General features: G+C 41.1%; 5 protein-coding genes across 9 annotated transcripts; 2 read left to right on the top strand and 3 right to left on the bottom strand.

Annotated features, from left to right (window-relative positions):
- The first annotated feature begins 1,389 nt into the window (after positions 1–1,389).
- Positions 1,390–6,978, top strand: LOC660112 (collagen alpha-1(I) chain). Its single transcript, XM_008196057.3, has 11 exons — positions 1,390–1,704; positions 1,867–2,603; positions 2,654–2,959; positions 3,079–3,375; positions 3,423–4,052; positions 4,099–4,450; positions 4,497–5,368; positions 5,439–6,132; positions 6,192–6,364; positions 6,414–6,635; positions 6,687–6,978. Exons 1-11 carry the CDS (start codon positions 1,497–1,499, stop codon positions 6,831–6,833), a joined length of 4,638 nt encoding a protein of 1,545 aa, XP_008194279.1. The 5' UTR covers positions 1,390–1,496; the 3' UTR covers positions 6,834–6,978.
- A 45-nt stretch (positions 6,979–7,023) lies between these two features.
- Positions 7,024–13,091, bottom strand: Srrm1 (Serine-arginine repetitive matrix 1). The gene is made up of 8 exons (XM_008196058.3): positions 12,781–13,091; positions 12,594–12,683; positions 12,421–12,543; positions 12,201–12,371; positions 11,812–12,149; positions 10,027–10,551; positions 8,588–8,806; positions 7,024–8,529 (listed from the first exon to the last, which is right to left on the bottom strand). The coding sequence occupies exons 1-8, from the start codon at positions 12,793–12,795 to the stop codon at positions 7,152–7,154; spliced, it is 2,859 nt and encodes a 952-aa protein (XP_008194280.1). The 5' UTR covers positions 12,796–13,091; the 3' UTR covers positions 7,024–7,151.
- Positions 13,092–13,624: 533 nt separating this feature from the next.
- On the top strand, positions 13,625–17,500 carry LOC100142362 (hypothetical protein). 3 transcript variants are annotated; one of them, XM_008196059.3, is made up of 5 exons: positions 13,625–13,893; positions 15,985–16,133; positions 16,199–16,353; positions 16,940–17,109; positions 17,159–17,500. In XM_008196059.3, exons 1-5 carry the CDS (start codon positions 13,864–13,866, stop codon positions 17,363–17,365), a joined length of 711 nt encoding a protein of 236 aa, XP_008194281.1. In that variant the 5' UTR covers positions 13,625–13,863; the 3' UTR covers positions 17,366–17,500. The 3 variants fall into 3 exon arrangements, with proteins under 3 accessions (XP_008194281.1, XP_015835781.1, XP_064212974.1); XM_015980295.2 differs by lacking the exon at positions 13,625–13,893 and adding an exon at positions 15,556–15,753; XM_064356904.1 differs by lacking the exon at positions 13,625–13,893 and adding an exon at positions 15,873–15,908.
- Positions 17,501–17,546: 46 nt separating this feature from the next.
- Nopp140 lies at positions 17,547–21,736 on the bottom strand. 2 transcript variants are annotated; one of them, XM_008196061.3, is made up of 4 exons: positions 21,576–21,736; positions 19,754–21,364; positions 19,072–19,152; positions 17,547–18,009 (listed from the first exon to the last, which is right to left on the bottom strand). In XM_008196061.3, exons 1-4 carry the CDS (start codon positions 21,675–21,677, stop codon positions 17,857–17,859), a joined length of 1,947 nt encoding a protein of 648 aa, XP_008194283.1. In that variant the 5' UTR covers positions 21,678–21,736; the 3' UTR covers positions 17,547–17,856. The 2 variants fall into 2 exon arrangements, with proteins under 2 accessions (XP_008194283.1, XP_001812538.1); XM_001812486.4 differs by lacking the exon at positions 19,072–19,152 and adding an exon at positions 18,398–18,939 and having other exon boundaries at positions 17,833–18,009.
- A 47-nt stretch (positions 21,737–21,783) lies between these two features.
- Positions 21,784–26,267, bottom strand: LOC100141954 (sorting nexin-13). 2 transcript variants are annotated; one of them, XM_001812523.4, is made up of 14 exons: positions 26,123–26,267; positions 25,928–26,073; positions 25,322–25,881; positions 25,125–25,277; positions 24,842–25,014; positions 24,679–24,795; positions 24,512–24,632; positions 23,620–24,462; positions 23,208–23,350; positions 22,944–23,162; positions 22,730–22,897; positions 22,471–22,685; positions 22,309–22,421; positions 21,784–22,159 (listed from the first exon to the last, which is right to left on the bottom strand). In XM_001812523.4, exons 2-14 carry the CDS (start codon positions 26,038–26,040, stop codon positions 21,936–21,938), a joined length of 3,162 nt encoding a protein of 1,053 aa, XP_001812575.1. In that variant the 5' UTR covers positions 26,041–26,073; positions 26,123–26,267; the 3' UTR covers positions 21,784–21,935. The 2 variants fall into 2 exon arrangements, with proteins under 2 accessions (XP_001812575.1, XP_008194284.1); XM_008196062.3 differs by having other exon boundaries at positions 26,128–26,260.
- Between the last annotated feature and the right edge of the window lie 35 nt (positions 26,268–26,302).

The raw sequence follows: 26,302 nt of genomic DNA, 5'->3' as shown, positions 1-26,302 counted from the left end.
CATGACTTTTATTGGAAACGCCCCACGCGAAAGCGACTCAAAGTTTTGTTTGGATCCAATCCCCTTCCACAATCCAAAAATTATTTTTTTATTTACCAGAACTACTTAAATGATACGTGATACGAAGCAATAAAAAGTTGTCAATTTCGGAAACGGAGGGAGCGAAAGATTTTGAAAAAGCCACACGTATTTGTAGATGTTTAAAAAATTTGGTTACAATAATGTATTAATAGCGTTAATTTGTATGAAATCGTTTCAGTTAAACAGTGCTTATAAATTAATACTTCTAATTAAGTCTGCTGCACATCGTATATTCAAAATGTTTTTGACCTATCAACTTTATAAGAGGTCTTTATAAATTTGTCCGGGATTCTCATTATAAAGTGGTATTGCGTCATTCTCGCATCTGCTTCGAACATACTTCCTTGTTTGTAAATTGGTTTGTAATTTACATTACGCCCAGAAAAACTGTCATTTATTGGAAATGCAACGCGTTCTTTTAATAGCTCAACTCCGCTGAAACCAGGTCATTTCGATATTTTTCTTTTAAAATTGAGGCGTTTGGAGAACACGCCAACTAAGGATTTTTTAAGTTTTAAAAATAGTTTTTTTTCAAACGATATGATATTTCAACAATTAAAAAAATAAAAGAAGGCACTACTTTGCATATTATCACTTCAGTTAACTCCACGTCTAGAAGGTAATAATCCCTTCAAATAGTTTTTTCTAGTTTAAAATTGCAAGAACAAATGTATGAAAGAAGCTCGGAAACAAATAACCAACTGAAAAGTTCTTTTGTAAGGAAAATCCCTCTTTATTAAGTTAGCAATTTATGAAATACCTCTAGTAAAATTTGAGAAAAGTACCAACAAAGTGCCTTATAAAAAGTACTTGTGTTTGTTTAAACACACTGCAATAGAAATGATCATTGAGATCATTGCAAAGGTGGTTTTATATTACAAACTAAGTTGTAATTCTTTTAAATATTATTTTAAATAAAAGATAATTTTAAAGTAGTGGTAAAAAAAAGGATTATTAAAGTTACGTCGACTCGTACTACATCTATCATAAATGAATTCATAAAAGGCTATAAATTAAAAGTTAGATATTCACATTAATTTAGGCTATTATTGTAATTTATTATCATAGAGCTTGTTCCAACTACACTGTCTTTAAATTTGTTTAAATTAATTGAAGCATTCAAGCACACTCTTCTAAATAATAAAATAATACATTTCTGAAGCAACAAAACTCATAATAATTTTTCTAAAACTTTGGAATTAGTGTCAATGTTAATTTTCCATAAAAATCGGTGGTCTTATAATTTATAACACACTGAGTGTTCCCCCGCCCCCCGCACCCGAAAGGATAAATTAGGAAGAAATCTCTTCGGTTCTGATAGTCCCGATTCTCGTTTGGGACTATCATCTACCAACAGTGATGCTGCTCTTTATTTTGTGATTACTACAAGTGTCTATGTGACCACTAAAATTACTATGGATTTGTTAATTTATCTAAGGATTGCGCTTTTAATGCACGTGATTTCAATTTCTGAGAGTCGGATTAGAAGAAAAGCGAAGTCTGTGGAATCCCAAAATGTGGAAGCGAGCGGAAAAATATCGCAAATACAGAATCAACAGCCGGTTGCGAATTACGACGATTATTCGTCGGAATACGATTATGTGGATGAGTACGACGAACACGGTGAGATATTTTTTTAATACTGCTAACTATTTTTTTCTACTTCTTATCCACATACATTTTTTACAAACAAAATGACCGGGTTTGTGTAACAGTTTTTGCGAATTATCATCGTTTGAGCTAAATGAAATATTGCCATGTATTTCAATTTTTTATAAAATTTAGCTACATCTACGGAATCCAGAGCCCGTATCACGACCCCCCAGCCTCCAGACGAGCGTCCAATAAACGAATTCACAACCGAAAGATTCTCCCAACCTAACAACGAGCGTCCCACCCCATCTCTACTAATTCCCACTGGAACAGTCGACATCCACATTCTGCACCCCACCAAACCCCCAACTGACAGTCACGTGGGGGCGTACAGTTGTCGCCACAATGGAAAATTATACCGTGATGAGGAAAAATGGAGCGTCAATTTTTGCACAAACTGTACATGTGTACGAGGAACCGTCGAATGTAAAACCGACGAAGATTGCAATAAGGGCATTAGACCAACGCGCGAGCCTCAAGGCTTCGATATTCCGGGACCTCGTGGCGAGGCAGGATATCCGGGAGAACCTGGACGGCCGGGAGAGTCAGGAGCGCCTGGATCTCCTGGTACTCCCGGAATTCCAGGACTGCCTGGTCCCCCAGGCCCCCCTCCGGACCTCTCAGCCTATTACCAACAACTGGCCCTTTCGCAAGGGAGTCAAGACAAAGGGCCGAGTTTCCCGGTTGAGCCGTTTCAGTACTTGCAAGCGCAGGTTGGACCTGTGGGTCCTAGGGGACCTCCGGGACCGTCTGGATTGGCGGGACCGCAAGGTTTTCAAGGGACGAGGGGAGAGCCGGGCGAGGCGGGCCCTCAAGGACCGCCGGGGCCTCCAGGACCTAGAGGATTACCCGGTCCTCCGGGAAAAGATGTGGGATTTTATTTTATTTTACTAATTTTTATTATTGGACTGTTGTTTAGGGAGTTCCTGGAGAAGATGGTGAAGCTGGACAACCGGGTGCTAGTGGTCCTCCGGGACCAAGAGGATTACCTGGAATGCCAGGCTTACCGGGGGTTAAGGGTCATCGGGGTTTTCCCGGTCTTGATGGGATTAAAGGGGAGCAAGGACCACCGGGTGAAAAAGGGATTCCTGGAAATCCGGGACCAGTTGGGCCTTCGGGTCCGGTGGGGCCGTCAGGACCTAGAGGAGAAAGGGGGAGGGAAGGGCCTCAAGGATCACCGGGGCTAAGAGGAATGGATGGCATTGCTGGACCACCTGGACTACCTGTGAGATTTTTTCTTTTCGCCAATTCTGGTCCTCTTGAGTCAAATATTTCTCTATAATAAGTTTCAATTTCATAATAGTGACACCCAGGAAAGAACTAGATATTAATAATTTTTGTTAGGGTGAAATGGGCAAGCCTGGTCCTCCGGGATTTCCGGGAATACCAGGTGCGAAAGGCGACCACGGAAGCCCAGGTCCCAAGGGAAGTCAAGGATTGCAAGGACCGCGGGGAGAATCGGGCCGTCCAGGCCAACCTGGTGAAACCGGACTTCCAGGAATTCCTGGAAAGGATGGTTCTCCTGGAGAGAAGGGCAATCCTGGGGCGCCTGGTATCTCAGGTCCCCCAGGATTCCCAGGAGTTCGCGGACTTCCGGGTGTAAATGGTAGTCCGGGGCAACCTGGAGCGAAAGGCAATACGGTATGTCCTAAGTTTACGGTAAAAATAATATTACAATATTAATTTAGGGTAGTCCGGGTGTTCCGGGATACAAGGGAGAAAGTGGCGCTAAAGGAGAAACCGGCGCTCCTGGTCCTAGGGGATTACCTGGAGTGCCAGGTTCGGAAGGAAAACGCGGAAAAAGGGGAATGAGGGGTCCACCCGGTCCTGGAGGCCCACCTGGTGAGAGAGGGATGCCGGGAGCCAGGGGACTTCCTGGTCCCGATGGAGCCGTCGGTCCTAAAGGCCAAACAGGCGATAGAGGTTCTGCTGGGCCTCCTGGGCCCAAAGGATCGCTTGGTGAACCTGGACGACCTGGAGCTGTGGGACCTCAAGGGTTGCGTGGGCTAACGGGCAGGCCTGGTCCTCAGGGAAGATCGGGACCGCCGGGTGAAAGGGGAATGCCAGGAGCGGACGGAAAACCGGGAGAGACTGGACCTCAAGGTCTCCAAGGATTGCCAGGACCTTTGGGACCGCCGGGTGATAAGGGTTTGCAAGGCGAAGCAGGAAAAGACGGCGAACCGGGACTACCAGGGCCACCAGGACCACGTGGTGATAATGGGAAAGATGGGGCAATGGGACCACAAGGAGCCCCAGGTCCTCCGGGAGTTGACGGGGAGAGGGGACCACCTGGAGTTACAGGTCCTAGAGGTTTTCAAGTAAGTTGAACTGGACGTTTGAAATAAAAATAATTATTGTGTTAAGGGTTTACCGGGAACACCGGGAAATCAAGGAATGCCCGGAAAAGATGGCGAACCAGGATTGCAAGGCCCACCGGGAGTTCCCGGAAATATTGGGCCACGAGGCGAAAGAGGATTTCCCGGTGAAAGGGGACCGGTTGGACAACCGGGAATACCGGGTCTAAAAGGAAATGTGGGATCACCAGGTCCAGATGGTGTTCAAGGTCCACCAGGACTTCCGGGAGCAAAAGGACATTCAGGGGCGCCAGGTCTAGTCGGTCTGCCTGGATTGCGCGGACAACCGGGCCCTCAAGGAGAAAAAGGCGAACGAGGATCGATTGGTCCTGTAGGCCCTGAGGGACCACCAGGCCGTCAAGGTAATCCAAATTCGTGAAAAACCGTAAATTTTAAATGGTTTATTAGGTGAAAGAGGCCAACAAGGGCTAATGGGTCCGCCTGGACCCCCTGGTGAACCTGCAGAAAGGGGCGAACCTGGTCCGCCTGGCTTACCTGGAGAATCGGGAGCTCCAGGCGCTCCTGGCGAGAGGGGCCCTGTTGGCTCTCCAGGTCTACAGGGTTTCCCCGGTCCCCAAGGATTAGTTGGTTTGCCTGGATTAAAAGGCGATAGGGGAATACCCGGTTTAAAAGGAATGCAAGGAAATCCAGGTCATGTCGGCAAACCTGGAGAACAAGGTCCACCCGGCCCAATCGGTTTAACGGGTGCAAAAGGTGCACGAGGAGAAGCAGGAACACGTGGAGACGCTGGTCTAATGGGACCTCCTGGACGTCCGGGAGATTCAGGTCCACCCGGCCATCCTGGAAATGCTGGTCCTCCAGGTCCGGCAGGACTACCCGGAATTAAAGGAGCCACAGGCGATTCTGGAAAGATGGGACTTCCGGGACCACAAGGCTTACCCGGACCACCTGGACTAGAAGGAATGAAAGGTGAAACTGGGGCTGAAGGACCTGTAGGACCATCTGGACCTCCAGGCCCCGCTGGCTTGGCAGGTGACCGAGGTTTACCGGGACTCCCCGGTCCTCCAGGACCACCCGGTATGAGAGGAATGAGAGGAGCACCCGGTGAAGTAGGTACTCCCGGAAAACCCGGAAGCGAGGGCGCCCAAGGTCCTCCAGGATTAACCGGACCACCAGGCCCACCTGGACCCACTGGAGAACAAGGGCCAGAGGGACCTTCGGGAAAACCGGGAATGCCAGGTGTGGCAGGAAGAACAGGAGATAAAGGCCCCGTGGGACCGGTAGGACCCCCTGGTCCATCCGGCCCTCCTGGTTTGCCGGTAAGTATTCAAATAAAAATTAAAAAAAAATAAAAATTAACGTTAATCAATAATTTAAAAAATATTAAAGGGCCCCCCCGGGCCACTTGGCCCCATCGGCCTAACCGGCGAGAGAGGCCCTCGGGGCGAAACCGGCCCTCAAGGCGCCGAAGGTCCCCCAGGAGAGCGGGGAAAACCAGGAGTCCCTGGCCTAGAAGGCAAGAAAGGAGACCGTGGCGAACCAGGACCTGCAGGCTCCAAAGGCCATCGCGGTTTAATCGGCCTTCAAGGTCTCCCCGGCTCTCCAGGTTTCCCTGGCGAAAAGGGCTCACCAGGGAACCCTGGGCCCCCTGGCAAAGACGGTGAAGCCGGTTCTAGAGGTCCGCCAGGGAGAGATGGAAGTCCAGGACCACAGGGAGTTCCTGGTCTTGTCGGGCCTCGTGGCGGTAACGGTAACGACGGTAAAGCTGGCCCTCCAGGTCCTCCGGGTCCCCCAGGACCACCGGGGCCTCCAGGAGACGGTCTAGGTTACGATGCGGCTAGTTTAGCAGCATTGCTTGCCCAAGGACAGGTGAATAATCAAAAAGGACCGGATCCACTCGGGGACGAGCCAGCAAGGATTTCCGGAAAATCGATGTCTGAACAACAACGAAGAGAATTCGTAATTAAGGCCTACGAGCAGTTGAAGACCTCTTTCGAGAAGTTTAAAAAACCAAACGGGGAGAAGAATAATCCAGGGAAGACTTGTAAAGACATTTCCAATGCTTATCCGGAATTAAAAAGCGGTAAAATAATACATTTTTTAAGCGTATGGAAGTGTTATTTTAATCAATTTTATTGTCAGGACAATATTGGGTCGACCCGAATGAAGGTGACCCCAAAGATGCGATTCTAGTTTACTGTGATATGGAACAAAAAAGTACTTGTATTGTCCCAAAACCGGAAAAGTCGCCCGAAATTTATCACCAAGGAAAAGAATCGGAAATATGGTTGGGAGAGATTAAAGGCGGTTTAAAGGTAGTAAAAAAATGCAATGTTACATAAACTTTATTCAATATTATTTCAGATTTCCTACAAAGCGCACAGTAACCAGATTGGATTTCTGCAGCTCCTGTCCTCACACGCCCAACAAAACATTACATTTAACTGCAAAAACACAGCAGCGTACTATGACGTTGCTAGACATACGTACAAAAAAGGGATAAAATTAATGGCTTGGAACGACGTGGAGTTAACTCCCAGAGGTAACGCTCGTTTGAGATATGAAGCACTGGTCGATGAATGTAGAGTAAGTAATTTTTTTAATTTAACAAAACAACGAAAAACGTAAAATTTTCAGCTTCATACAGACACATGGGCAAGATCAGTCCTCTCTTACCAAACAGATAAAACAACGAGACTACCAATTATAGATGTTGCAATCAGAGATACCGGAAGATCGAACCAAGGGTTTTCAGTGGAAGTTGGCCACGTTTGCTTTTCTTAACAGTTTAAACACAACACTTACATCACTGCCATTGTAAATACAAGAGTATTATAAATGTTGTAAAATTTTATATTTTCTATTGATCTGAATAAGGTGCTATACAAAATGTATATTAATATTTTAGAATAAAATTCTCGATTTATAACCGCATCTTCACCCACAATTAAAGGAGTTAAATAAAACAAAGAAGTCCACATACATATCAACTTTATTAAGACAGCAACATACGGAATGAATGACAAAAAAATTACAGGTCACTCAGAAAAGCTAATTACCTAATCATTCAAACTAAACAAAAACGTTTATTTATTTTACACGTTACTCCGACTTATCGCTCGAATTTTGCCTTTTCATTGACTTGAGAGCCTTTTCTCTCAACTTTTTCTCATCGTCATTAACAACTTCGACGTCACTATTATCAGAGTCTTCACTTTCTACCTTTTTCTTCTTATGTTTCTTATGTTTTTTCGAGTGCTTCTTCTTCTTTTTATGCCTCTTGTCTTTCTTGCGTTTCTTCGACTCAAGTTCTTCATCAGAATCGCTCGCCGATTTCGTAACCTTCTTTTTACGTTTCCGCTTCTTCATATCTTCCTCACTGTCTGAAGAGCTGTCCCTTCTGTGTTTCTTTGACTTGTCTTTATCGACTTTCTCAACTTCAGAATCATCAGAACTCTCCACTTTCTTTTTGCTCTTACTCTTAGGGACATCACTGTCACTCGAATCATCTTTTTTCGATTTACGGCCTTTGTCGGAACTATCAGAACGTGCACGTTTCTTCTTAATCTTTTTATCATCTTCCGAATCGGAACTCTGGTGACGCTTTTTCTGCACTTTATCCTCGCTGCTGTCGCGCCTACTTCTCTTACCGTCTTTGCCTTTCTTACTCTTGACTTCCACTTCGGGACTACTGTCTCTATCCTTCTTCTTAGAAGTATACTCCACTTCACTATCACTGGAACTCGAATCGCGTTTCTTCGTCTTCTTCTTCGCCTTTATCTTCTTCCTCTCCCTCTCTCTTTCTTTCTGTCCCTCACTATCTGAATCACTTGAGTTTGAATCAGTCTCACTCTTTGAAGGTTTCTTCGTAACCTTCTTAGTTTTCAATTCAGCCTTTTCTTTGAGTTTCTTCTTATCGTCCTTCGCAGCAGGAACTGTCTTAGTTTTAGGCGGGAATTCGTTTGCTTTTATGAACGGCGACGGCGTTCTAGACAAGCTTCGCGAATATCGTGGCGGGCCGTGAGGAGGAATCAAATTATTATCCTCTGGACTGATACTCCTAGACTTTGACTTCTTCCTATCCTTGGATTTGAAGTCGCTTTCAGTTTGACTATCAGAAGTACTAGCCTTGCGTTTCTCTTCCAATTTCTTATCCGATTTGTGAAGATCTTCTCTTTTGGAATCGTCAAGTCGACGGAAAGATTCCTCTTTCCTGTCGTCCGGTCTCCTAACAGACGGTCGAGACCCACGTGACTCGTCCCTTTGGTCCCGACGATCATTTCTAGTCACAGGACTCGGACTAGGCTTGCGTAGACGTTCCCTAGATTTACCTCTAATTGGTGACTTCCTCCTCAAACTTCCCCTATCACGAGACGACCTCCTCCTCGACCTCGACCGCCTATCCCTAGACCTGGAGCGCCTTCTCTCCCGGGAAAGTCGCCTGTGGTTCCGGTCACGGCTTCTACTGCGTCTAAGCCTCCTAATTCAAAACATAGGAATATTAATACCAGACAATAAAATAAATTAATAATACTAACCTATCCCTGCTGCTCCTCCTTCTGCTAGGACTGCGCCTCCTCCTGCTGGGACTCCTGCGGCTTCTGCTGCGTCGTCCCCTTCTGTTCCTGCTCAAGCTCCTCCTCCTGCTATAGCTGCGTCTCCTGCGAGGGCTTGCTCTCCGCGGGGTGCTCCGCCTTGAACGTGAGATGCTCCGCCTTCGTCTACTCAGACTCCTCTTGCTTCGCGATGGACTACGTCTGGAAGCAAAAATCTATCTGTAATTTGAAGTAAAAATTAAAAACTTACAACTAACAATTTGCATTAAAATCTACGACAAGAACTGTATCTTACAATCCGAAACAGTTTTTGTATCTACTTTTGTTTGTGGTTCAGTTGGCAATGGCGTAAAGTAGGCTATGTTCTCAAATGTCGAAAAGCGGCCATGGCCAACTGAGATAAATTCTGTCCTCCAACAAGGAAGAACAACTTGATATATCTTCTAGTTATTAATTCAAATACAGTCTAAATCAATCGATTTTTCTATGTATCAAGTTTTGTTTTTTTGATGTTAGCGGCCTTACAACGAAAAATCAATTGATTTAATACAAAATAGCAGATTCTGTTCCCATAAGTAAAGTAACAAGCGCCTAAAAATGAATGACATCGTAGGGTGTGTTGGCCAGGCCAGCGTATATCTAAATGAGGCCTAGCCAAAACATACTACGATCTCATTCATTTTTAGACGCTTGTTATCTCATCTAAAAAAATTACTCAAAAAAAAATACACATTAATTCACAAATTAGACAGAAAAAAAAAACAAATATCTTAGCTGAGATACGCCGGATATAAGATTTAAGTGGATCTCGACCAAACAATAACGGTAAATTGTGGAATTATTGGTGACATAAAGCAAAATTAAGTAATGATACGGCCGATAAATAATTTGGAGCGGCAATTCACCACTAGGGACAAGATTTATCGATCATTTTGCACAAAAAATTACTGTTTTTATAATAGAAATTCATTAGCATTACTGAGTAGTTACAAGAGCCTCATAAATTTGTGTCAGTGAGAATATATCGCATATTTTCCATGATTATTTATTTATTATAAACCGAATTGAAAAACTAATATTTTTTTCTCGTCTCTGACATAAATCTACAGAAATTCAAAAACACGAAAAATTACAAAACACGATTTTAAATTAACAATATCTTAAAAAAATATATTTAAAATAAAATATTTAAAAGATCTCTCTTTCATGCAGTTGAACGGTCGAGTTCCCCTTAATAAAAACAAAAAATCGAATGCTAGTTTCAAATAGAAGATAACTGTTTACGTATTGCAAATTTAGAAGTATTGAACCACTGACACAACACTGTTAAAGAAATGACTACATACCATGTCATAAACTGACAATTAACTCTGTATCCTTGTTTTTAACGGTAAAACACATAATAGAAATAAAAATCCCACCTTCTCGAAAGACTCCTCTTTCGGCTTAGGGACCTCTTCCTGGAGCTGCTCCTCTTCCTGGACAAGCTCCTCTTGCGTCTGGGACTCTTATCCCTGCTGTTTTTCCTGGCGCGTCGCGGTGACTTCGACAGTGACTTCTTCCTCTTGCCCTTGTCCTGGTCCGGTTCGCTGTCGGAGCTGTCCTTGTTGGATCTGTAGTGGCGTTTCTTCTGGACGCTGTTCTCCTTCTTCCTGATCTCGAAGTTGTCCTTGGATCCGTCCGAACTGGAGCGGGAGCGACGTTTCTCCTTGTCCTTGGAGAGGGAGCGCGACTTGCGATCCTTTGATGCTCGTGGACTAGACGACGAACGGGATCTCGAATGCGATTTGCTGGGTGACTTGGAGCGTGAAGCCGACTTTGAACGGGAGCGAGATACTGATTTCGAACGGGAACGGGAGTTACGCTGCTGTTGCTGCTGTTTGCCGTTGCCGCCGGCCATGGACATCAGCTTCGCTTGAAGCTTTGACACGGGCTGGGAACTCTCTCTAGACAGTAAAGCCAACGTTAAACCTGCCCACATCGTTTGCAAAACGGGCAACAAAAATAATGGAATCAAGACGAAGCCAACGATGCATTTTGATTACACAAAATGTCCGAACAAACATTAAATACATCGGTACAACCCATCACATACAAAAAAAAGGTAACGCTATTATTTAAACTGTTATTCTTCCTTACAAGTGGTTTTTAATTTTTGTAATTATTTTATACAATGGACGATAAAGTTTTATAAAACCAATAAGACTGAGGTATTTATTTATAGCCATAATATAGTTTATATAACTGACTTTTTTTAATAAAAGTGCTTGGACGCAAGCTAAGACAAAAAAACTTTAAAAATGTTTTCTTGGCAAAGAAGAACACCGGGAAATAAAACTTCTAATACAAATATAAAAAATCTATTAATAAATTCGTGTTTACCAGGCACTGGCACGATAATGATTAGTGTGAAAAAAAAAACAAAATAAAAAGTGATAAATACCAACGTAATTTTGTAATAAAAATAACATTTATTTTAATACATAATTAAAAAATGTTTTAATAAAGCTACAGAAAAAATATTGTACGTTACTCTTATGAAAACACAACGTATCACTCACCCACGTAATGCAACATATCGTTTTTAATCCTTGTAACGTAAATAACCGTTTGCATAATTTTTCGACGTAATTAAAAACAGATTACAAAAAACCTGTAAACTAATATCTATTCGAATAATTTTAAGAAAATTATTTGAATCACATAACAAAGTCAACTTGCTCACACAACTACGTCCATTTCCAATATAACGTTCCATCATTAGATGATTAAAGCTGCATCATCAATGCATGTTGACAAAGAATGGTTTTTATTAAATACATACAAAATCACAAAAATTAATCCACAATTATTTTAATACGTTAACAAATAAAAATAAAATCAATCCCAAAACGTGCCAAAATAGCGCAAACCTTAGAAAACTTATTAAACAAAAAATCCACGCAGTATTAAAATGTGCAAATTTTTTCACTTGCTTAAAATACTTTTAGCCAGTGATATAATCAAGAAAGAAACCAACTTTCTCTAACGTTCTTTATTTATTTATTCAACGAATTTTGCGCGTCATAAAAATAATAACCATTTTTAGCATCTTGCTGAAATTGTGTCGTAACACGAGTTACTGAAGCAATTTACAAAACTCACCACTTACCACAACGTGCAATTAATTTCCGCAACAAATTTAATCTATCAGTAAACAAACTTACGAATTATGTTTAGAATTGGCAGTACTGCTTTCCAATTTGGCAGAATCCTCTCTGCCATTATTCTCCCGTTCGTTGGGACTTGCGTTGCCGTTGTTCCTCAAATCATCAATCTTGATCCTGGATCTGGAACGGCTCCTTGACCTCTTGTCCTTCCCTCTATCGTTGTTCCTGCTGGACCTTTCAACCGACCGCCTCCTGGGCCGCGACCTTGACCGTGATCTCCTCCTAGACCTGGACCTGTCCCTATCCCTGTATTTCTTCTCCTTGTCGGACTTTTCGCGTTCGCGCTCTTTTTCTCTTTCCCGGTCCCGAATCTCACGCTCTTTTTCCTCTTTCTCCTAATATAACACAAGCGGTGATACCACCAAAAGTATGTAATTTATGCAAACCTTCTTTTTTATGATTTCTTCACGCTTCAAGTCCAAGAGTGAGTCGGGGATTCCGGACGGGTTCTCCTGTGCTGAGATCAAGAGCGCCCACAGCTCGGCCATGAACTCGCGCGCGTTTTTCCCATGCAGAAACCCCGTAAGATTGATTTGGATCTTTTTAGGATCGGGAAACTGCAACGTAAATATTTAAGCAAGCGAGTTTCAGTTGGCAATGTTGTACCTTCTCATCTAGTTGATTATAAACAAAATCGACGACGACGTCGTCATCAATTTTCAAGATTTCCGTTAATTTGTCTTGGATCCACGGCTTGATGACATCAAGTTTAATTTTGGACATATCAACCTGCAATTGAGCGCTGCTTTATCACGGTACCTACGCTTGGCTTAATTTACCCTCTGACTCAAACAATCGCTGAACTTCATCTGCTTCAGGAGCTTTTTTTCCTTATCGCTGAAGCGATTGTCTTGCTCGGTGGTTGTGCCCTGAAACGAGTTGTTTACAACAATAATCCCTTAAAATATTTGACAGTTCTATTAATAAACACCAAGGGGGGACGTAATCCACTTGCAAAAAACTCACCGTATACATCATCATAGAGTCCGGAAATGGTCCTTTCGTTGCAAACTAACAAAAACCACTCAAATTACTAAATCAAGAAACGAGGAACTGTAGCACAGACGCCGGTACTTGACTTCACGATATACACATAATTGAATTCTTCACATGATTTACTATAACACTAAACTACAGCGGTTAATGCAAACTCCCGATTAACGCGACTCACAATAAAAAAATCATCGTTTTTTACAATTAATCGCGCACTAAATTCTACAAATCCATGTTGCTTCCAACAAAATGGCGTGGCGTCATGGCGTCAAATTTGTTGATAATTCCAGATTCTGCCTTACCACCGCAGCTCTACCGCACCGACCGGGCCAAGCGCGACTTTAAAATCTGAGAACTCATTCAAACCTATTTTAATAAAAGCCGCTTTATCGCAAAACTACAACAACGCCCAACCACGTATTTTACTAAAAATGAGGCAAAAACGCTACTTTGTGCAAAAATAGCACACAAGAGCAGCCCAGTTGTAAAAAATAAAATTCCGGAAAAATTCCCAAATGAACTGCTTTTTGCCGGTCATTCACTCCCAATCAAACGCTCTAAACATAAAGTGCTAGTCAAAAAAACTGTTTTGTTCACGAAATCAAATCCCAATTGGTATTTTTCTTAGAACTCGAGAAACAAAGTTGTCTTCAGCACAACATAATTGGGGGCCCAGATGAGACAGGTAGCCTCCATTGAACCGTAATGGTCCGTCGACTATTAGCCAGTCATCTGTTATAATAGGAAAACAGGGTGTTCTCCCACTTAGCAACTGTTCTTGTTCTTTAATCCCTCCCAGGTACAACATTATATCATTTCCGTTTCACAAGTTCAAGAACAACCTGGTCTTCAGTCTACTGGCACACTTCAAAGAAATTATTTCGTGCAGCACCCGACCAAAGTGCACCAGTGACCACAGTGCCAGTTAGTGAAAAAATAAAGTAGAAAAAAGGTGGTTCAAATATGGATTGGCAATTTTGAGTGAAACGCACCGAAAATTATTGTTTGCTAGATTTGCAATTTTTCGAGTCTCATAAGTGCCAGAGTCAGGACAGGATGGCCATTAGCAAAAATACGGTTTTTGCGGTAAGTTTGCAGGGGCGCAGGGCTCAATTCGCGCGAGTATGTAGATTTACCGATATTCAAAATATTTGCCCTCTGCAGCCCACATAAACGCCGAAGAACAGTTATATGATGAGGTCAATGATCAGGTATCGCTTTGAGTAGGTACGTACTGGACAGGTGGTCAATGTAATGCACGGGACAGTGTCGGGTTTAGATGATTTTACCCATCATTGACGGTTTTTTGGAAAACCGGTGATGTCATCATCTTGTTGAGTATTTGGTCAGGTATTTCGTATTGTCTGAGATGACTAGCCTTCGGAATGAGGTTGAGATGGTAATTAAACGGTACTTTTCGTGATTAATTTTTAAAAGACCTACAGCCGAAGACGAAATTCATGTCACGAAGTTTCCGTGCTTATCGAAGGCTTAATTAGACCTCATCGATCGCAATTACCTCTTCGAGGGTATAGTATAGTTGAAAAAAGCCGCTAATTTAATTATGTCGTGCGACTTTGTTCGTGAGGTGGGATAAGAAACCAGAAAATTATAATACGAGGTACTTGAACCGCACGACGAAATTGTAATTATAACAGGACAATATAAACAAGTAAAATTTAAACAAGTTTTGAGAAATTGTAAATGAGTGAAAATGCGCACTTTGTATTTCTTTTATCGCCCCAAGTCGTTAACACGAAATTTTAGAAATTAACTTATCACCCGGCTATCAACCAACATAATGTATAATTTATTGCATTTTACTTTTATTAACCATCAGCTAGTCTAGACATAAAGTTATCAATTAATTTCTCTAAATGCGTTATAGCTTTGGAAATGCATAATCACGTTATTAGTTTCTCGTAGAAAGTTCAATACCATCCGACAAAATATTTCGTTGAACCTGACTTTGGAAACACCTGTTTAATTTATTTAAATGAGACGAAGTGTAACAGTAAATAATTCGTAATGGGCACCTGGTCACGCAAAAATCCGCCTTTTTCTCAATGTTTGGTCCAAATAAAAAAGTAAAGACATTACTTTAACAATGAAACAACTTGTAATTTTTTAAATTGGTGGTCCAACCAATTTAATTACGAGAAATAACAAGCTTTAGAAATGGTTCAACGAATTAACGATTCTTTGCGCTTGGAACAGCCATTATTGGTAATCACGTCGCTCAAGGCGAAAAAGTATTTAGGTAACCTACTTAAAACTGAAGCATTTACCTACGATTTTCAAAAATGTAAACTGTTACACCATTTTTAGCAAAATAATAACTACTATCTTGAACAATTTCTGTGGTTACACCAGTAACTCAGCGGTTAATTATAGTTTGTAGTGAAAGAAAAAATATAATTACAGATACAAAATAAGCTCGGTCTTCAAGGCAAGAAAACAGCAATTTGTGTTTCACGGAGTAAAAAACATTTAAAAACCTGTAAATTCAACATTAATTAGGAAAAATTAAACTGCTCGGAAAAAATCTGAGCTTATTTCATGCTTAGTTGAACGTCTTTTATCACTCAAAAGTGGAGCCGATACTTAAATTTTTGATTTTGTTGCATGAATATTTGCATTAAAAAACCTGCTGTGTTTTTAACATTTGACCATCATATCTTTACGAGCCGAGTTATTTTGCAAATAAGAAATAAAAATTCCTTTCGACAAGTTTCTTTCACCATAAAACCATGAATAAGTATTGCACTTATCTGAATTACTGAAACGTTTTAAAGTTCATTCAAGCTGCTTCAGAGGTGAAGCGGAAAATGGTGCTATTTTATGGCCAACAACTTGAGTATAATGACCAGTGACTAATGTATTTACATGGTTTTTTACAAAATCGACAAATTATTTATTGTGGCTTCAAAGACAGGAAGTCAAAAAGTTAGTGGTACTTTATTTATGGACAACTAAGAGCGCACAAACCGCATCATTAGTCCTTTATGCCGTCACGTGCCAATCATTCATTATACACCAGCCAGACAGACAATAGAGAATAATAAATCTATTTCTTTATGATGCTGCTTTATCGCTTGCCAGTAATAATAAATAAACCCAATTGAGGAAGTGACTAACTGATTTTTGAAAATCGACAAAACTGTGTTTTTTTTTCAGATTATAACAGTATTAATCTCTTCTGTGACCACAGCCTTAGGAAAAATCCCCACTCAGTGCCAGGGAAGCGGTGGGCTTAAGTACCTTTGGGGCGATGCCTTGACGGATTCGCCCAATTGTTTGGGCCCCAACGACACCCCCTATCCAACGTAAGCCCGAGCGAACGAAATTAACAATAAATAACCTACTAAATAGTGTCTTATCCATTGTCCAGATCGGCCATCGAGCGGTCGTTTAGGAGCTCAAATGCGTGGCCTGGGAGCTCGAGACAGGGCAGGGCCCGAAAAACGATCGACCCGTTTATCACCCAGAAAGCCCTACTTGCCGCTCATGAATACAGTTTCGATTCAGCATCGATTTCTAGGACAGGTATGTTTGAGATTTATGTAATTTTCTGAGACGGATGTGAAAAAACCGACGTCTATAAATCCGCGCTACTAATACAATTTCTGTTACGGTTATTCTCTCTAATAAATAACCACGGAATAATATCAATTAAGCGGCTGGCGATAACGGAAAGGTGAGAACTTGTCCGGTAACTGAACTAGCCATATTGTTAACTTCATGAATATCTTTGAGTACTGCAAGCTAACCCAAATATTACCGCAAGCGACACACTTCGGTTTTTCTTTGCACAGCAGACTCGGCAAACTTTAGCTTTCAAATTCGTTGGATCAATTAGGATTTATTGTCGGTATGGACGACTTTTTAGTCTCATTTCACGCCATTATGCGCGGCAATTATTCTAGGACTTCCTCCCGACGTGAGAACATGTGCACGGATTGTTACTTTTTGCAATTATCATTAATGAACGTGACATGATTTTCGAAGCAACGTAAAAACAGTGTCACGCACCGCTAATATTCCAATTATTGCCAAAGTGTGTTTTCACTTTTCCTTTCTTACGCACAAAAAATTAAATCAGTGATTATTTTTCTGTGAAATTTGTTTCCAGCGAGGGCGGCCAACGTGTCCCCCGCGAGCACCTGCACGGGGACGCCGTCCCGCTTGTGCAAGACGCGCTACAACACCACAGCCCCCATGTACGGGGTGTCCCTGACCTCGGGCCAGCCCGTCACGATCGTGCAAAAGTTCCCCGATTTGCTGCAACAAGTCGTCTTCGAGGTGGGCAAATCGGTGATCAGTTTTGGAGAGAAATGAATTATTTTTTCAGGTTTGCGAGAGTTCGGAATGTGACGTCGTTCGAGGCGAATGCACCCAAACCTACGTCCCTTACCTGTTCCTGGTTATCCCGCTAGGGCCGGTCACTCTGACGGGACAAGATTATGTGTTAGTTGAAAGTGGGTGCGTGTGTAGACCGAAATACGCCTCTCAGAATAACCAAGAGGCGAGTGCGATGGCTTCAATACCGAGATTGTAACGAGGGGTGGATAAGTGCTATTACAAACAAAATTATTCATGTGCTCATACTTGATTTTTACTTGTGTAAGATATTTAAGTAATTAATTTATGTTTTTATAAATATTTATAACTATTAATAAAAGATATATTTTTATTCGGTGTTTTCCTCCGGAGAGAAAGGGTCGAAATGAAATTCGGACTTTCCTATGAAATATATCATTTTTTGACGAACAAAACATTCTTACAACATAATGCCTAATAATACAGGACATTCAATCGGAACGCCAAAAGAAACTGTTTTTACAATGTACACCATAGTAATATTAAGGTCAGACATGGACAAACATATCCCAAAAAAATTGCAATTTATTTATGACATCACAGATTCAGTAACTTAATTATAAAAATTGCCTCCAATCAACTATAAAAGATTGATTACCGTCAAACAAAACGAAATTTGTTTCAGATATTTATAACATTGACTGATACTGTGTTGAAAAAATTCTAGATCTATTCAAATTTAATAGAATTAACAGATGTATCAATGACACCACCACGATACGATCCGCGCTTTTTCTTGGTTTTTTCGTGACGGAAGGATTTTCCCCGGGTATGTTTTAGGTCCATATTTGCTCTTTCCCCCCAGGATCCTCTCGCATTACGCTGTAAATAATTACACCATGCAGCAAAAATCACACAAATTACGAAAATAAAATAAAAAATAATAAAACAAGTGTAAAAACCGCAACTATGGTATTTTTTCTTAAAAAACCTGACAGCATACGATTTTATTTATATCGCTCTTATTAGCGACCAATTACAGGATAGATTACTCTAATTGGTGGATTCAAGAGCTTGAGAGATTAAGGTGACCAAACTTAAGGAAATTAAAAGCCAGAACATTGAATGATTTTTTTTTTCGTAAAGAACAGAAAGAATGTAAAATAAATCTAAATCAGATGATCTTACATTGGCAAAATTACGGAAAATAAATAATTAAAATGCTCTTACACGTCTGCTCACCTTACTCAAGACTAAATTAAATACTTACAAATAAAAAACCTAGTTGTCAAAGGTAATTTTCTTATTTTCTGGTGTTTTGGATCCAAAACTGTTATTGAACCCGCCTCTGCCCCCGCCCTCGCTAAACGATTTCCGGAAGCCCCCACGACCCCCACCCCTATCATTGTCACCCCACGATTTACGGAACCCTCCACGACCGCCCCTATCGTTATCACCGAACGATTTTCGGAATCCTCCACGACCGCCCCTATCGTTATCACCGAACGATTTTCGGAATCCTCCACGACCGCCACGGTCGCCTCCACCGCGTCCGCCTCTAAAACCGCCGCCTCCGCGGCCACCCCTAAAATCGCCCCCATCGCGGCCACCTCTAAAATCGCCCCCATCGCGACCACCTCTAAAATCGCCCCCATCGCGGCCACCTCTAAAATCGCCCCCATCGCGGCCACCTCTAAAACCGCCCCCACCACGTCCTCCTCTGAAACCGCCGCCACCGCGGCCACCCCTCCCACCACGATTACCGAATGAATCGCGTTTATTTTTGTTCCAACTGTCTTCGTTTCCTTCATCCTAGTGTTAAAAAAAAAGAAAAAATTAGTACAACTGGTACGCGAGCTATCTACAGGTAACGTGCGAGATCAAATTGTACTTTTTGAAAGAGAGGTCGCGTACCATTTGCACACAAGTGAAATCGCACGTTACCTTTGCTTCAAATGAATTGTCCCGCAGTCGGGAATCGACAGCCACTTGGTCTTCCTTTACTCGTCGGAATGGACTCGGGCGCTACAATAAGTAGAAATCCAGACAATTTATTTTGTTCTGTGTATAGTCGTTATATTTATATTAAACGCCACTTTATAAAAACAAAAATAACACAATTTAAGAACCCATTCGTAACGTGATAAGATCGCAAATTTTTTTTTGACCCAATGATTGAGTAATTATTATTGACGAAATGTCGCATACTAATTTTATTGGATATATGAAAAAGTATTAATTATTTCACTCATTTCTAGATGAAAAAATGTGCTAATAAAGCGGCTCCATTTGCGAAATAACTTTTTTGTTTAATTTTAACTCCTTTAAACAATTCCGTAGCTGATTAAAAAAAATCTAAAGAATTCCACAATGATAACATAACGTAATTTTCGAACCAATCTTAGAATTTTTCAGCCTGATTCACCAGTTATGTTTAATAACGGCAAAAATTCTAGAAAACAATAAAAACTTCATTGCCTATTTAGTGATTTTTCAGCTATTTTTAAAAACTTCGCGAAATAATTGCTCTGACGAACAAGAATTTTTACGAAAAAAATCACAAAAAACACACGCATCTCCCTTGTTATGTCAAATTTTATTTAATGAAAATTTCGCATTTTTTTACCTTATTATTTCCATTGAAGCTGTTATTCTGTCCCGCCTTAACGAAATTATTATAATTCGACTTCTTGGCAACGAATCCATCATTTTCCTCATCTTCAGCTTTCCTCTTCACGCCTTTAGTCATTACTTCAGCCGGTTTTTCATCCTCTTCTTCCTCTGATGATTCCTTATTAGCCGCTAGTTTCTTCGGTGCTGGAGTTGAGGCAGCTTTTGGAGTTTTATTCTTGGGTGTCTTTTCTTCCTCCTCTTCGCTACTGTCATCAGACGAACTTTCCTTCTTCGCTACTTTTTTCGCATTAGCTTGTGGCTTTGCCGGAGTTTTAACCGTCTTTTTCTCCTCTTCGTCGCTTGATTCCTCAGAACTATCTTCAGTCTTTTTCACAGGAGTCGGCTTCGCGGAGGCGGTCTTTTTAGGAACTTCTTCCTCCGAACCGTCTTCAGAACTACTTTCCTTCGATTTTTTAGCGACTGGTTTTTGTGGAGTTTTAGCAACGGCTTGTTTTTTCTGTGGCGGTTCGTCGTCAGATGAGTCATCAGAACTACTCTCAGGCTTCTTCTTGGCTGGAGTGGCTTTCGGTGGGGCTTTAGCCGCTGGTTTTGGGGCCTCATCTTCAGAGGAGTCTTCCTCTGAGCTGCTTTCTTTCTTCTTTTGGATTGGTTTTTGTGCCGGGCTTGGTTTTGTTATTTTTGCCTTAGGGGCTTCTTCTTCGGATGAGTCTTCAGAACTACTTTCCTGTTTCTTGACCGGTGTTTTCGTTACCGGTTTCTGGACTGGTTTTTTCGTGGCTTCATCTTCGGAAGATGAATCTTCCGAACTACTTTCCTTCTTTGCTGGTGGTTTTTTATTCGCAACTGCTTTAGTTTGAACTTTCGGTGCTTCGTCCTCTGAACTATCTTCAGAACTGCTTTCTTTCTTCTTCAAGGCTGGTTTTGCAGGTGTTTTGACGATGGGTTTAGGTGCGGCCTTGACTGGTTGTTCTTCTTCAGACGATGAGTCATCTGAACTCTCCTTTTTCTGTGGAATGACTTTAACTGTGGGTTTAGCCGCAACTTTCTGTTGTGGCTTCGAGGGTTCGTCATCTGAGTCTTCAGAACTGTCTTCCGAACTATCTTTTTTGCTCTGGACAGGTTTCGCAGGTGGCTTCAAAATCGACTTAACTGGAGCTTTCTTGGGCGCTTCTTCCTCCGAAGAGGAGTTATCGGAGCTACTCTCCTTCTTTTGGGCTGGTTTAGCAGCAGGTTTAGCCGGTGTTTTCTTAATAGCTTGCTTTGCTTTCGGTGCTTCGTCTTCAGACGAATCATCTGAGCTACTCTCTTGTTTTTGTTTTTGTGGTGGTTTAGCTGGTTGTTGCTTGGCAGGTGTTTTAATAGCTGGTTTCTTCGCGGTAGCTTCTTCAGAAGAACTGTCGTCGCTACTCGACTCAGCTTTTTTCTGTCCAGGTTTTGTTTGTTTAATTACGCCATTGACCACCTTTTTTGGAGGCTCTTCATCCTCGCTACTACTTCCATCACTTTCGGCTGAATTTAGTTTCAATTGCTTCGATTTAGGTCCGGTTTTCAAGTAATACGAAACAATGTCAGTCAACGTGGGAGAGCCTTTTTGCAAACCGGCCTAAAAACAAGACACGCATCAGTGGTTGTGACAAAAACGATGAACACGTGTTTAGATAATCAAAACGCTAAGAAAATCATTAAAGAAACGGTTTAGACACGTTTTAAATTCAAATATTGGAAGCACGTGGTGCGGCCTCATGTACGCCAACGAAAGTCTCGGAATTTACGCAATGAAGTGCGGTTTTTTCTAGAAATTTGGAAGTACTCACCGTTTTATGCTTTTTTTGGAACACATTGGCCAAGTTTTTATCAATACCGGACAAAAAATCGTACATTAACGCGGAGACCACACTTCCCGTGTTGTCCGCCATGTCTGCCGATAAAAAAGGAATTTACAATAGAGGCTGCTTCACAAGTGGGCGAATGCGCATGTTAAGCCACAGGGGCGCCCCCTCACAAAGAAAAAAAACACCAAGAAATAATTTAAATCTTTATTCTAACAAATAATACAACAAGTTAAGCACAGTTAAAGGATAGAAACCAGCTATAAAAATAAACAAACTCTTTGAATAAATAATACAATGAAGAGAACGCGATGGCACCCGATACATTTACAAATAAATAAGCTATCACCTAACAGTTTGAGTATTGTGTTTATCTTGAATTCGCTTTGACTTAGAATGGAGTTTTTGAAATAGTTTGAACATGTCTTTTTCTGGAAACAAAGTACACAAAACGCCCTCCAGCAGGACGTAAAATAGCCTACGGTTCAAAATTGGTCTTTGAAACAGTTCGAAAATCGTTAATAAGCCTCTCCGTGTGGTCTCGGATCCTATTATATGCTTGAGTTCATCTGTAAAATAAAGTAACAATAAATTATATTATATCAATCAGGGGATTATGAATGAGCTCCAATCATTAAAATTAATTAAAATTAGAGACATATTAATACGGTTATGGCCTTTTTTTTGATATAAGATTTATGACCCAACTGACAATTACCTGATAGGCAGGACAGGAGAGCAACTTTGGCGGCCACTCTCGTGCGATTGCGCGTATCTTCGTCTCGATCCGCTTTCTTCTCATATTTCATACCATTTGGCCAAAAAGATTGCCTAAATTTAATGAATTTGTAAAAAAATCGAGCAAAAGTAAAAATCTTACTTGAAAACATATAAATAATGCGCTACGTTTTTCGGACTTGTAATAAACGAAACATAGTCCAATATCCTACGATTGACAATATCACCGAACATGGTCCGCACAATTTGCCTCAACAAAGTCACTATTCTCCTCCTTAGCCATTGATTTCGTGACTTTAAATCAAAAACTTCGTCCATAAGCAGCAACATAATCCTCAGTGGAATGTTATCATCAGTCTGCGAAAACGAGTTAAAAAAACAAACAAGACAAAAATAACAACCTCTTCAATTGAAGCCCCAACTTTACTAGCCTCAGGTAGGCGTCCAGGCTTGGCATGAAAAACTTTAGTAATGCCCCCCATGACCTCATCAACAGTGTTAAACAACTGTTCCGGCATGTTTTTGATCGTTTTCATGCCGGATTTCAACGGATTCACTAAAGTATTGATCTGGAAAAAACTCTAAAAGAAAGAAAAAACACAAGTGAGGGCGTACAGTGCTGGAAATCGGGCCCCCAGTCGCTTTATCGTAATCCCCTTGCTCCAGGAACATCATCAACAAGTCTTGCAATCCGGAGTGAGTCGTTAGCACACTGGGGTTACATAATTCGCTCATGTAAGAGCCTAGCATTTTCATGCGACGCTCAAGGACGGCTCTGTCCATGTTATGGAATGTTTTTTTGCCCGGGAATGATAGTTTTGAAAGATCCGGAAACTGGTAAATTTTATTAAACGGCGATTACACCAAGCTAACTGTTACTTTATCCTTGACTTTGCTGTACAAATCGTAAAAATCGCTATAGCGCCGGTAGATGTGCCACTCTTCCAGAAAGCCGGTCTCGTATTGGCGGCTCACTCGAATCGCGTAAATGCCGAACATTTTGCCCTTCTCACACACAATCCCTATTTCATAAAGAATTAATTACAACACAAATTTTATTATTTCAAGCAACAATAATAATTGAAAAAGCTAAAAATGACACAACTATTACAATTTTGTAATTGGCGCAGTCAGTAGGATTTTTTCAACACGAATTTTTTCATTTCAACCAACAATAATACTCGTAATTGTAGAGGTAAAAAATTACAAACTGCATATTACAATTTTTCAATAATTGGCACAGTCAGGAGGATTTTTTTCCTACTGTTTACAATCTTCAATGAATATTTACCTGTTTCGATAATATTAACGTTAAGGACAAACTCTCCAGTCTTGAGGCTCTTCTCCAGCACGCGTTGGTCCTCCACCGTCAAAACCTCCTCCGTTTCAAACTTTGCAAAGTCGTTGCCATTCGCCCTTACTTCGCTGTTATTCTTGCTCATAAACATCGTCACATCGCTGAACGACCTGGCATGCTTGACGTTTTTCCCGGTGCTTTCCGGCACCAAAAACAAATTATTTGCGTGCTGTTGTGGCGTACTTTGCTCCGATTTGCTCTCCGTATTTATAAGTTCGATCGATTCATTGCTGTTCAGACTAATCGCGTCTTCTTCGGTCACGTTCTGTTGCACCAAATCCAACTCTTGGAGGAGTTTAAAGTACGCTTTGCTCCTCTTAAATGCTGGTAAATACTCGTCATCGTTTTCCATTTTGTCGTAAATCGCTTGTTGGACTTCGTCAAACCACAATTCGGAGGGAATTTCGTTCAAATTGCGAATTTTGAAAAAGAGACTTTGGGTCAAAGCTGGTTTAATTACGACACGTTGGTCGGATTTTTCGCCCAGGTACTGGTTGTAAATGCTCAAGGCGGTGGAACGGATTTCCTCAAACACAGCAGATGAGTTGTCACTGGCGCCTTTGATCTTGTTTATGTGCAAATCGGACAACTGCTGCTCCACTGAAACCTTCCAGCCTTCAATGGTTAAGTAAAAAAATAAATCCAGGTGCTTTTTTTGGCTCGACACGTAGTCAATAAAGTACGACAAAGCGACGTTATTTTTCAGTATCTGGTGCAGCTTTAAGTCGATTTTTTTAATACTCTCCAATTGGACGTAATCAAGGGAAGTTGGAGTGTCTAAAGTTAAAAAAACTCAAACGTTTTGTAACATTTGAGAGAGGAATACCTAAATTTTCGGCATCTTGCATTTTTATTAGTCGACTCTCGATTAATTTCAAAACGTAAGACAGACTGCTCAGTTGCTGCTTGATTGCGAGATCACTGTCGCCCCCAGAATCGCGTGATCTCTACATTTTTTTTGTAAATTACAATTGAAAAAATTACACAACTCACCAATTGTTGTACTTCTTTCTCAGCTAGGTTTTTAGTACTTTTTAGTTCATCACAGTTGTCTGTAATTCTCAAAGTGGTTAAAAAAATGTCACTTGGTAAAGTACCATCACGCAAACACTGAAAATCGTTAGTTAGGAAAAACAAAACAGATCAGTTAACCCACCAGCCAAATTATCGCCTGATTAATGTAATCGGGATCAGACAACATAGCAAAAAGCGGTTGAATCACACAGTTGGCGAAGATCTCACGCAAGACGTACCGCAAGGGCTTACAATGGAAATCTTCATCAGGGAGAAGAATGTATAATAATATTTCAATAATTTCGCACAAGAATTCTGCAAGGATTTTTCTGAATAAATTTTAGTTTGGCGTAGTTTCTTTGATCAATGAAAGAAGTATTTTAAACACTCAGTGATCAAGAAAGCTGTGACTATGGGTAAAATACCTTTTTCTTTGGCCACGTCCATACTAACTACGTCTCTACAAACTAAGTAATTTTCCATTTGACACTCTAGATCAAAGAAGTGGTCTTCCAAAGTGGTGCTTTTCTTGGAATCGTTCAGATAAAACTTTGAATTTCCGACATTCACCTCAGGTTCTATTAAAAAATGATTTCTCTTTCACAATGAAATTTTAAGTTACCTTTCTTAATATCATTGGCTTTGCCATGGTACCAGCCCACGTCCGTCTCGCTCTTGTTCCTCTTGTGAGTTTTTCTCGGCGAGTTTTTCTGGTCTTTGAGCGGTGACTGTTTTGGTGTTTTACTCTTTTCTAGAAATTTCATCCGAGCTCTGGCTTGCTTAAAAAGCCGCAAATGTGTGGCCGCATCATCGACCAAACGTGTGGTTAAATACGGGATCCAGTCAATCTCTTTCACCCTGTTTGAAATGTTGATAGCAAAAGTTTGTGCAGTTTTCCTTATCGTAATATCAGTAAATTCGGTGTCTCTTGATATCAAGTTGTACCATGGTGAGATGTAGTCTCTGACTATGTAGCCTAATATCTCTTGCAGTGAGTTGTCGATTAGCTCACTGCCTGTTACCCTACTGTCGGTTTTTTGTACTTTTTGAGGACTTACAAGTTGCCTAACCACCTGTCTTAAACCACCTTCTGGGAGAATATTAACTGTGAGGGGGTTCCCAGCACAGTGGTTGTGGAACTTGTCAATATCACCCTTCCTTAAATATACCAAAGTAATGAACCTAAAATTGAATATTCAAAAAACAAGTCACTGGGCCAGTAATTTACCCTAGGATAAAAGTCAGTAGTCCTAGGGCCGTTGTAAGAAACGAAAACAACCCGAAAGAAGTTAAGAACAAAGTAATTATTAAACCCATCCATCCTAAAGCGTTTATATCCATTTTTCGTTCGAGGAAATAAAATAAATCGCAGCTCTAAAAAACCACTTGATAACATAAACAAAAACTATAATTAAACCCACACTTTACGAGATAACGTGTGACCGACTTAATCCTATTTATAATAAATCACATAATTATTGTGAACAATTAAATCACTATTAAATTTCTTCATATTTACGATTTGCCAAATGTCACAACTTTGAGGTTGGTTTACCCATTTAAAAAGCCCCACCTCGAGATGTCGCCACAAAAAGTGGCGCAA

This window comes from Tribolium castaneum, chromosome 5 (genome assembly GCF_031307605.1).
Source record: "Tribolium castaneum strain GA2 chromosome 5, icTriCast1.1, whole genome shotgun sequence".
Lineage (NCBI taxonomy): Eukaryota > Metazoa > Arthropoda > Insecta > Coleoptera > Tenebrionidae > Tribolium > Tribolium castaneum.
Note: the sequence above shows the minus strand (reverse complement) of the source record. Positions and strands in the feature narration are given on the sequence as shown.